At 31.6% G+C, this 12,246-nt stretch overlaps 2 protein-coding genes across 3 annotated transcripts in view; both read left to right on the top strand.

Annotated features, from left to right (window-relative positions):
• Positions 1-11,489, top strand: part of LOC145300203 (vacuolar ATPase assembly protein VMA22-like) — a 32,383-nt gene extending 20,894 nt beyond the window's left edge. For both annotated transcript variants that reach the window (XM_080144464.1, XM_080144466.1), the window contains exon 2: positions 10,802-11,489. In XM_080144464.1, coding sequence (XP_080000590.1) covers positions 10,802-11,406 — 605 coding nt within the window. In that variant the 3' untranslated portion in view covers positions 11,407-11,489. The remainder of the gene's footprint in view (positions 1-10,801) is intronic.
• Positions 753-2,875, top strand: LOC145300171 (UDP-GalNAc:beta-1,3-N-acetylgalactosaminyltransferase 2-like). Its single transcript, XM_080144462.1, has one exon. It carries the CDS (start codon positions 896-898, stop codon positions 2,357-2,359), a length of 1,464 nt encoding a protein of 487 aa, XP_080000588.1. The 5' UTR covers positions 753-895; the 3' UTR covers positions 2,360-2,875.
• Positions 11,490-12,246: the final 757 nt, after the last annotated feature.

The raw sequence follows: 12,246 nt of genomic DNA, 5'->3' as shown, positions 1-12,246 counted from the left end.
ATAATACGGTTATTATTTCAGCACGGTATCTTCTCTGCATAAGTACTAGGACAACAACATAAATATTGTCTCTTATTTATTTATTTATTTATTATTTTTAATGAAATCAAAAATAATTTCTTAAGGTATTTGTGCAGTTTACGAACGTGCTTAAATAATGTTAAAAGCCATTCTTAATACAAGGAGTAGGTTTTGTTAATTGTTCTGCACTTTTACCTAACAATTTGAAGCAAAATTGAATTTAGCTTTAAAAATTCGATATAAAAACTACCGCGGTCTGTAACCTGCACAAATACCTTAAAAATCCTATTTTAAAGAAATAATTTAATTACGAAATTAAATCAACTAAGGCAGCCAAATAGTTGGGAAAAAAATAAATAAATAAAACAAATTGCTTCATGAGTCTTCAAAATTTAAAAGTAATCTCGAAGCATTTAAAATGTAAATTAGTAATTTAAATTGGTTTTAAAATTCGTAGCAAATAATCTTAATTTAATTAAACGAATGAAAGTTTTGGAAGCTATTTATATCCCATAATTGCATAACTAGAGAAAAAAAAAACACATACTTGAAGAAAATAAGTTGCACTTTTAATTTTGGTGTTTTGGACGCTTATATTTCTGTTTATAAAATAACATTTAAAAAGTTGCTTCTTGAAGTTTTAAATTTTAAAACTTTAAAAAAATTATTTTAATTTTATAAATAATTTTGTTTTTTATTATAGGAAAACACTAATAATTACTAACCGACCCCGTAAATATAACACCAACTTTTCTATGTGTCTTATCAAAAAACGGCTGCTCCTTCGCTAGAAATATCCTCCACGGTTAAAGTCAAAATATCCGTTTTCAACTAAACATTTTAATTCTTACATTACAAACAACAGTGCAAAAAGATGTCGATGGTGCAGTTAAACTTAATTATTTTTGGGGTAGCTGTATTAATGTACATTCGACTTTCCCGTGTTAATGTCGACCTATTAGTCCTGGTGGCATCGGCTCGCGAGAACTTTGCCCAACGTAAGGTCATTCGAGAAACATGGGCAAACCGGCTCTACCCAACATTAACTACTCAGGTGAAAATTTTTTTTGTTGTCGGCAATCAATTTTGTGATATTCCATTCGAGGACAGAGTCCATCCTTATTCATGTACTTTGTGGTCACCTAATGTGACTAATAACGAAACTGATTATCAGGAAGCCCTGGTTAGCATAGATGACCCTAAGAGATTGCCCCCTGAACACGCAGTAGAGCCACAGTATAGTGAATCCTATCATGATATTCAAGAGTTTCCATATCAGAAGTTTTCTCTGGCCTTTAAAGTGTTGCATCCAATAACTATACATCGAATAGGCCTTCATATGTTCCTGAAATCCTCTAAGAGTACTCGATCAATACCAGTTTTACTTTATAACACAGTCAACCAAGAAGAAGTGACCCGTGTTCAATTCAACAACATCGACCCAGGTCATTCCAAAAGTAGTTTTTTTTATCAACCTGTTGAGAAATTCATCTTGCCGAGAGGATTTGAAGGCACCCTCTCTCTAGAGAGTTCTATTAATATCGATGAAATTTTAGACGTTGACGCCAAGGAAACGCCAGTTTTTTGTTTGCCTCCAGTCGGAAGTCAAGTTATTCACTTTTATCGAAAAAACAAAAAGGTCAACTGCTGGCTGGTCCCAGTGCTGAACTTTATCTACAGTTTGCATGATCCTGAGATTTTAGCAACGCACCTGCAAAAGCGGGACGCACGGCACAAGAGTTGGCTCCAGCAGAAAATTGAAGAGGCGGACTCCCTGGCAGAGGAGCACCAAGAATTTGCAGACATTTTATTTGTCTCAGAAGTAGACACTTACCGTTCAATTCCCCAAAAACTTCTCGAAGCCCAGGTGGAAGCATCCAGCAGTTATGCCTTTCAGTATCTTTTGAAAACTGACGACGATTGTTATATTGACATTGAGCAGATCCTTGCACATTTGTACAGTATTGGACACGAAAGATTCTGGTCAGGGAATTTCCGAACCAATTGGGTGGTCGAACGTCATGGTAAATGGGCCGAATGGGATTATGATGCGATTGTTTACCCAAAATTTGCCTGCGGATCTGGTTATGTGATTTCTTCCGATCTTAGTCGAAGCCTTGTCCAAATGTCTGACCAGTTGAAGACATACCAAGGGGAGGATGTGTCAATGGGGATTTGGATGGCTGCGTTAGGACCCCATCTAATTGAGGACTCACGTTGGCAATGTTCAAAAACCTGTTCGCACGATATGTTTTCTATGCCAAATCTTTCTGTTGCTGAATTACAAGAATTGTGGAACAATAAACTTCAATGTGGCAACCCTTGTGGATGCAACTGATTCTTTAAATCAAAAAGTTTTCTGGCTTAAGTGTAAAACAAAAAAAAAACGGTACTTATGCAGAGAATGACCCATTTTCCCATGAATTTTTCTTCCGCATATTCCGGTAGCATACATAAACCGCTGCAGTATGGTGAAATGTTTAGCCAATGCAGCAGACAACAGTAAATAAATTGGAAGAAGTAGTCCCATGATATTGCAACTGTTCGAAATTTATAGCAAGAATGTCATCAGTTCGAAACACTGACCGATTGGAAAAATTTTCTACAAGATATTTGTAATGAGTACTTCCCTAGGAATCCCTGGCAAATAATCAAAAATCTTTATAAAAAAAAATTAAAAAAATAATAATAGTATCCTTCCTCATAATCTTGACGGAAAAAAAAGCAAAGCAAACAAAATATTTTGCCATTAAAGAATAATTTTTTTCATGCCCCTCCTCCCCCCCAAAAACCTTGAAACTAACATTTCTTACAAAAAAAATGTTTGCTACACATTATTTTGCAAAAAAAAAAAAAAAAATTATTCCTGAAATTTCCGTAGGTTGATTTATTATTATTTTTTTTATTTTTTATCGTATTATATTTCTCCATTGAAATTACTATACGATAAATGTTTTCTCTCATGATTTTTTTTTTTTTTTTTTTTTCTAGCATTTTAAAATTTAATCAGCGCTTTTGGCATATTTCTGCAGTATATTATAAGCTGCCAGAATATGCTGAGGCAACATTTGTTGAAAAACGGGTCATTCTTAGTACATATACCAAAAAATCATACAATTTAATGCTGATTTCTCTTTCTGTTGTAAATTTAAAAAAAACAGTTTGAACTAAAATGTCACTCAACATAACCAACCAGTATAAGACACCACTTGCATTTATGAACGTTCTGATTTCTGCTTTAAAACAGACGTTTTATGCTTTAAACGGCCAAGTTGAGATGTACATGTCCTATGTCGAAACAGACGTCATAGTCACCAATATGTGACAACTTTTTTATTTTTTTGCAGACTATTTTTTTTATTATTAAAAAATAAATGTTAAGGATTTTAATTTAAAAATAACAATTATTGAGTGGGTTTGTTTATTTTTTATTTTTGAGCGATTATCAAGACTTCAAAGATGTGAGTCATGTCGGACATTTTTTTTCTTGTTCTCATGTAATGCTATACACTATTTGTTTTTCAAACTGAATAAACTCTTAAAAATAAGTTAAAACATGCAAGTTGGTATAAAAGAAACTATTAAAAAACATTAATATATTTTGTTTCAGTTTTATGCAATCACTTCATACATTGGTGGCCATGTTTCGACAATAATGTAATGTAATGTGTCTAGCTCTTTAATAGATTCAACAAATATTGTTCAACTGTTTCGAAATTTATATGCAAACTGCTGATTATTTTTGTGGTTTTGTCTCTTGCTTTGTGTCCAGTTACAAAAAGTCTACGTATGAAGCAATCATCATTCACGGCTGCTTAAAGGTGCCTAAGCTTGACATCAATGTTTGCTATGTTAAAAAAATTTTTAACATTTTTTAACAATAGCCAACAAAACAAAAAAAGGATAGAAGAAATAAATGTACAACAAATAACTGTTACCAAAGGCAAGATAAGTTACTCTTCTACACAGTGAATAAATGTCAACAATCATGCGAAAATTAAATGTTCTGCCAGTATTTTGTTTAATTTTTTAGAAATTATCAAGGCTCAGCATGGCTGTAATGAGACTGCCATTTCTTTTTTCTCCTTCTCACTAAACAGACTTTACACTACTTCGGCATAAATAAATGCTTTAAAATAAGTTAAAACACATAAAAATTATCCAGGTAGGTAGAAGAGTAACTTATATTGCCTTTGGTAACGTTTATTTGTTGCATATTTCTTTTTTTACTTTCTTTTGTTTTGTTGGCTTTTGTTAAAAATTCCTAAAATTGTCTATTCTAATCAAAAATAATCACAAATAAAGTCATTTTGTCACGATGGATATCATCTTAAAAAAATAGATTTTCATACTTTTATGAAGGTAAAACGATAAAATATAGAAAAAAAATGACTACCAAGCAAATTTTGGATCTGCATCTCATGAGAACCCATATATTTTGAAAGCAAACCTATATTTACAATTAAAATTGGCCAGTGTAAATTATTAAAAACAAAGAACTCCAGAAATCAAATTTGAAAAAAAATTTGCAATTTTCCAAACATTTTTTCCCAATCATAGAGAATTACCTTTTTTTTTTCCTTGTAATTAATGCTTAACTCTGTGTGATTAATTTCATGTGGAAAATAAAACCATTTGATGTTGTCTTCATATAACAGATTGAAACCCTACGATAGCTAGTGAGTAGGTTAGCTAGCTAAATATGCAATATACAGTAAAGCTTGATAAATTGGGGTAGACAGTTTGAAACAAATATTAAATATTTTACTAGTTTTCAAATCTATAAAAGTGCAAATGTGTGTGTGTGTGAACATCTCAATCTATATACTCAATGAATTTTCGATCTACAAACTTGAAATTTGGTATATAGGGTATTCAGACACGTGGAAAACTTTTTAATCGGTTTTCATCTGGAAAAAAGTCTGCTAAGGAGTAAAAATTGAAAAATTGGCACTTGGGAGTCATCAGATTTTTATCTATTTTTTTTTTTCAACACGAATGTGCATGCACAAATCGTTCAATGATAGGTTTCTTCTATTAAGAATAAATAGGTTTGAAAACACTTTTTAAAGAACGTGTAAAGCTGGCCTAATGGTTATCGTACTTGAATCACTCTTTAGGTTTTGGTTTTGATCTCAACTTGAGTATTTTTTTTTTACTGCAAGAAGTGAACTGTTTAGAAAAAAAAACAATACTCACACATATCTCAGTTCCTTTTTTTTTTTTTACTTCATTTTTCTTTTAAAGGAATTTAATACCAGGCAACACTCGGTACATCTGCTAGTATTTAATATTTATTTGTTTTAAACTGTCTACCCCAATTTACCAAACTTTACTGTATTGCATATCTAGATAACTAACCTACTCACTAGTTAACATAGGGCCTCAATTTGTTACATCCACTTTTCCCAGTAATGGAGAATTAACTTCTTTTTTTTTTCGTAATTAATGCTTACTTCTGCATAATTAACTTCATGTGGAAAATAAAACCATCCGATGTTATCTTCATAGCTTGAAAAATTGTTGCATTATAATACAACAGAATACGATCTATCATTTTCTCACACTTCTTTTCGCTGATTGATCAGAAAGTCTAGGAATATCTCAGTGATGTTGTAATCTTTTTTCTGCACTTTTTCGCCATACCTTCTAGACATGATAAATACCCATAAACCTTTAGAATGCTGTGATTTCTAAATAAGGTGTATTACCTCTGTATACTTTTGAGGAATCCATTCTGTTTGGAGAACTGCATTGGAAAAATGGTGTATTGTTCTGATTAGAGGTTCACTGACCATTGTCAAATGTTCGGACAAAAATATTGTCAAAACATTTTAAGATTTTATTATTGCATTGGTTATTTTAACTCGTTATGCAAATGATAAAAATCAGAGTATTTGGCATATCATTGAATGGTGATAAAACAAAGACTGTTCGATATTCCTAATTGAAACTTGGTGGACAAGTCAGGGATAGTGTGAAGTTTATTTATACCAATTCTAGTTAAATTGCAGAAAGGATTACAAATTTTATTAACAATTCCATGAATGGCATTTTTGGGGGTCATTCGATATTGCCAATACTGACATTTCATCATCATCATATTCAGTTTAATATCCATTTTGCATACTGACATGCTTTGGATGGCTTTTAGAAATTGAATTCCAAATTCACTTATCTCTGGCCAAGATCAGGTTGACTTCCTGACCTAAAATGCACCAAACATTGATGTTATTGTTTGTTTTTTTTCCCCTTTTGTAAAATTTAATTATGTTCTGCAAAGTCAAAAGTAAAAACAACAATTTTCCTCTGCAAAACAACCAAACTAAACACAATGAATAAATATTTGAAGATAAAAAGAACTTGAAACATAAAATTTTTACTAAAATAATTGAATCCAAAAAGGACTGATATTCCATAAAACAACCAAACCAAACACCCTGAATAAATATTTGAATATACTAAGAACTTGAAGCATAAAAACTTTTACTAAAATGACTGGATTCTGTATTAAATAACCAAAAAGAGTTGATATGCCATAAAACAAAACAACCAAACTAAATCTTGTCAAGGCTTTATTCTCTCAACTTCAATTTTTGTGAACTTTTCATCATCATCATATTTGGTTTAACAACTATTTTACATGCTAGCATGTCAGACGGCTTTAAGGAATTGATTTAAAAACTTTTCTCTGGCCAGGTCTTTATTTATCTCTAATATCCATTTTTTTATTACTTTCTCTTATGTTTTATTTGAACTACCCTTGTGAACGGAACTTACCACCTTAACTGTTCTAGATCTACTAACCCAAGAACTCTAACCCACATGGCCATACCAACAAAGTCTTCTGTTCTGCACCCATTTCACTATTATTGTCCAGATCTAATCTTCCGGAATCTGTCTTTATGCCATTCAAATAAAATTACTTGTTTTTCCACATAAAAATTGTGACTTTGTTTCTATTCGGTGTTTTTGCTTAGAATTTGGATTTCAGCATTAACAAAAATCACATTGGCATTTTCTTTGATGGCAAAGGTGCAGGCAAGTAACTTTTTGTTTTCTATTTTTTTTTTTTCATTCCTCTTTAACTTCTTAGTATTTCAGAGTACAACATTGTTCTTTGAATTGTGATTCTTTTAACTATTACAAATGTTTTTACTGTATTTTTTCTTTAATTTTTGGAATAATATTTTTGCATTGCTGATCATTACTCCATGACGCGACCAGAAGTTCAGAACGTTAAAATTAGGCAAACTCAATCCAACCGATACAATAACTTGCAAAACTGGCTTACAAAAAATCGACCCTTCTTTGTAGAAAACTGTCCAGTTGAGAGTGAAGGAATTAATGTTTTGGGACAATTTTTCGATATTTGTCGTCTAAGATGTCGAGCTTCAAAATGATACCGATCTTGTAAAAATCCGTCACCTCTGTCGAAGGTTTTAGACATACATACATACATACATACATACATTTAAACAGACAGGTGAGATTAATATAATAGATGATAAAAGATGCAAACATTTTTACTACTGGTTCTCTTCAATGCAATGTAGACTAAGTCACCGCAGTGTAGGAGCATGTGGAGCTCCCTCCCAGTGCACCACAGTGTGTCCTCGACTAGAGCAGGCAATCAATTGATTTGATTGAAAAATTGGACGGTTTCGTCAATTTTTATGACAAAAGTATTGGAAGTGTGGAACATTCGTTGATCCTCATTCAATCTCAGGCAATGTTAGGTCTTTCTGCTGGTGTGTATATATATATATATATATATATATATATATACACACACACACACACACACAAGTTAGAAAAGCATTTCATCCAAGGCATGAAAATTGTTAAACAAAATGTTTTTACTATATAGGCTTTAAAAATAAAGGTACAAGATTCAATTTGAAATTTATTTATCTTCAAAGTGCACTTTTATAAATTTTACAAAGTAAGGTATACAAATTTAATTTAAATTGAATAAAAAAATTACCTTGGATTTATTTTATGTAATGTACATCCTGTTACACTTTAAAAAAAAGAAAATCATTGAAAATTTTATATCTATATCATTAATTGCTAGATGAAAGATAATGTTTTTAAATTGCAACAAAATGTACACTATATAAAATAAATCCAAGGTAATATATTTAAATCTATCGAAATTTCTATTATTAAACATAAGAGTTCAAATAAGAAAAAAAAAAAATTTTTTTTAATTTAAATAAAAACTTACCTTAAAGTTGCAATTAAAAAAAATGATATAAATTTAATATTGTTTTTTTTAAATAACGTTTTTTTTCTAATTAATATATATTATAATCAGTTGAATTGCCAAGAAAAAGAAACTTTCTCAAAATTAATTAATTTTTAAAAGATTAAAACGGTTAAACTTCCATTATTTCAAAATGTTCCGTTACAACATAGATTTTTAATTAATTGTTTAAATTTTTTTTAAATATTAAGTTTTAATGATGACTCTTATCAGCTATTTTATTGCCAAATTAAAACCGATTTAAAAATATTATTGCACAAATATTAAACATTTTATAGACGGCTCTCATATTTGTTTGTGTCTTTTACCGAACAAAAGTATGGAAGCCAGTAGTTAACCAAATGAACATTCAGTAAAACCGTATTTCATATTTAATATTCAAATGTTTATAATATTATTAATCATTAAACTTTGTAAATCTTAAAACCTAACAAAATTATAATAAAGATTAATTATTAATTGCAGTTTGAAGAAGATAAATGTTTTAAAAAATCATTAAGTCGCTTCTGCTTTTCCATAGTTCATATAGTTAACACAAGTCTGACGTCATGGAATCATGCATTCTTTTTTTCACATTCGGTTGGCAATGCCTACTCCTTAGCATCTTTTTTTTTACGGATGAAAATCGATTAAAAAGTTTTTCACATGTCTGAATACCCTATATACTAAATTTCAAAATGTAGCTCAAAATTTGTTGTGTATATAGGTTGAGAATTGTCCTCACATACATTCTTACTTTTATAGATATGTAGACTGGTGTTACTAAGAATATATAAGAAATACTAACAATGCTAGTAAAAGATACATATATTTTACTTAAATATCAAATCATAAAAAGTTTTAAGAGGATTAAAAAAAAACAAGTAGTAAATGGTAGTAAACTAAAATATAAATTAAAAATAGAAAGGGTAAAGAAAGAAGAGAAAAAAATTTAAATAAATATGGAAAAATATTATTTCCAAGTAAAAATTTAATTAAATTCGTAAAAAATAAACAAGGGGAACAACTCTTATAATTTTTTATTAAGAGTTACTTTCCTTTATCTTAATTTTAGACTATTTTTATCTACTCTTGTATATAAGGAACTTTGTGAGTTCCCTATGGACTCATCCTGGATAGATTGTTATGAAATTTCAGACAAATGTACCTTATGCATCTGGCAGCGTTCTTAGATAGATTTTCTACCGGAATGCTTCTGATAATTAGCAAAAATTGATTATCGAAAAAAAAGAAAGAAAAATTAAAAATGGAACAGTCCAATTTTGACTAAAGTTATCACTTTTACACAGTCTTATATGACAAGTGTATTTGAGAAATTTTATCACTGCACAAACAAATGTGTTCGGCGTAGGTTTTTTTAGTAAGACAAATTCAAATGGAATGTTTTTGTTTAAAGCACAATTGAGCTTGGCAATACGTGACTTTAGTATTTTAAGCTTTAATTCAAACATTATATAAAAATCTCTACCTCTACTTATATATGTACTAGCAGGAAAGCTCGACGTAGCCCAGGATTAAATAAGGATAACTACTTTGTACTTTTTCATTATTCTTATAACACGGTAATACTTCCATAATTTTTACTGACTTCTTCCTTCGGTTTCACTTTCTAATATAGTCAAGGCAGTTGCCATGCTGTAGTGCTTGTGTGTGTGTGTGTGTATATATATATATATATATATATATATATAGCATTTCAGCCCGGCGTTGCCCGGGTGTTTGGAGGTGTATGTTGATGAAAAAAAGGTTGTCAATTTTTTTAACTTTGACCCCTATTATGACCCCTTAACATTTATTGTTTTGGGCTCAAATCAAGTTATTAAGTTAGATCCATGTCCAAGGAACCTATATTTAAAATGTCAAGTGTTTAGACCCAAAATTGTTGGAGGAGTTTGGTAGAGTTCTCAAAGGTCAAATCGTTGAACTTTGACCCCTTAACAGCCAAATTTCTGGTCGAAAACCGATCACATAGATTTTCCCAAATCTCAGTACCGTGTATATCAAATTTTGAGTCTGTAGACTAAAAATTGAGAGAGTTATTGTGTAGGGAAATGTACACAGACAGACACACACACATTCACTTTTATAGATATAGCCTGCTCTTGCTAAGAATATATTATCAGAAATTTTTATTTTTAAGGATCATAGTTAAACTCTAATCTAGTCACATCACATTCTACACATTATCTCCACTTCTCTTTTCCCAACTCCAATGATAACACAAACTTCACTTGCCATTTTATGCACTCCAGTAACACACACTCTTCAAACTTTTCTTACCTGCTTTGAATTTGACTCCTGCTACCATCGCTGAATATATAAATACTTCACGTTTCCTTATACCATGTATCTTGAAAAACCGTTAATAAAATATTTTAGAAAAAATATTGATTCAAGCATGTCTGCGTGCTAACTGTATTGTGTTCCGTTTCGATTGTATTTGGTTTATCTTTTATTTCCTATTTACCTATACAACATTTTTATTGCTTTTTTTTTTTTTTTTCATTTCAGTGCATTTCTTTAACAGTGCAACCATTGCAATGGATTCTTTATGCACACAATTGGATTCCGTGCTTCTACAATATTTTGACACTATCGAGAAATTCTATCAATGTCAGGAAATGCTAGCACAGAATTTGAAATCAGGAAACCTTCATATGTCCAGAGCCCGTTACATTCGAGGAGCTGTCTCTATCAGTGAGTGCCAAATAACTGAGAAAGAAATGCAAGCCTCCGTCTGCGTACATGTTTCAGATGAAGGTGAAGGGAAAAATGAAATGGGACCAACTTTTACACTGACTTCGGAATCAGATGGCGCCAACCAATCATCTTCAGATGCCACTTGTAGACGCCGTGCAGACACTGAAAATGAGAATCCTCCCCCCCAGGCAAAGGACGAGAGCGAAACTGCCTGTGGAATGAAGGACCCGCTTCATTGGTTTGGCCTCCTTGTACCGCAAGCCCTGCGTTACAGTCAAAAAAATTACAAGTTGGCAATCGAGCAATGCGTAGAATTGACTAATTTGCAGAGTCGAATCCAACAAATTCAGAAGAAATATGAAAACCTGTTGCATAAAAAGAATCTTTTGGCTTTGGACAAGCTGAACATTTCTTGAATAGATTTTTGTTTTGATTTCATTTGTAAATGGTGATGGCTGCACACAGGTATAAATAAAGAGAGATTTATTTTATTAAATTATATCATATTTTCCATTCTTGTCTCGTGTGATTCCACGTGGTCTCACCAACAAGCTGTCAACTCCACATGCCGTGTACGCCGTGGATTCTTTGTTCTTTTTATGGCCCTATCATCACTTTCTCACTGGCAACTGTCAATGAGGACGTGCATGGATTCACAAGTATAAAAATAAAATAAGCACAGGAAAAATACAGATGCCGATATTTCACATACATATTGGCTGGAATCTGGGTGTGTAAAACTGCCCTCTACACGCTGAGGTCTACATTTATATTTACTGTCGCGGTCATCTTCATTGATTAATTCATCTCTGGTTGTTCAAGGGCTCTTGATCTGGTCCAAACCATGATCCGCCTTTAGTGGCATTTAAACTCCAACTGTTCACCTCGGAGTTCAGGCCTCAACTGACTAAGCATTCAACTGCCCCCCTCCCTCAACCCATCAAGTGTCGTTCCTATTGTTCGATCCTTAGTCCATTGTTCAGTCCTTTTGCTATCACCATTCTTCACACCCTTATTTCTCTTTGCGTTAAGAACAAATTCCTATCCATTGTCTATTCATAAGTTCATTTCTTACTTGCTAAACCTACTTCCTTTTCTTTTGTCATCTTTTTCTTTTTTTACCTCTCCAGCACTTAACGACCTCAGTTGAACATAGCGTCACACTCATACTGAGATTGATATTTTGTGAATAACCCACAATTTCTTCTGTTTTTTTCATTTCGTTTGTGCTATCCTCAAGGAGAATGTCATCATCA

Source organism: Euprymna scolopes, chromosome 2, assembly GCF_053919585.1.
Source record: "Euprymna scolopes isolate OS-2025 chromosome 2, ASM5391958v1, whole genome shotgun sequence".
NCBI lineage: Eukaryota > Metazoa > Mollusca > Cephalopoda > Sepiida > Sepiolidae > Euprymna > Euprymna scolopes.
The sequence above is the reverse complement of the archived record's forward strand: the minus strand, read 5'-3'. Positions and strand labels throughout refer to the sequence as shown.

Bases quoted from the DNA above. Each gene is read 5' to 3' on its own strand.
- LOC145300171 (XM_080144462.1), top strand. From the start codon at position 896: ATGTCGATGGTGCAGTTAAACTTAATTATTTTTGGGGTAGCTGTATTA.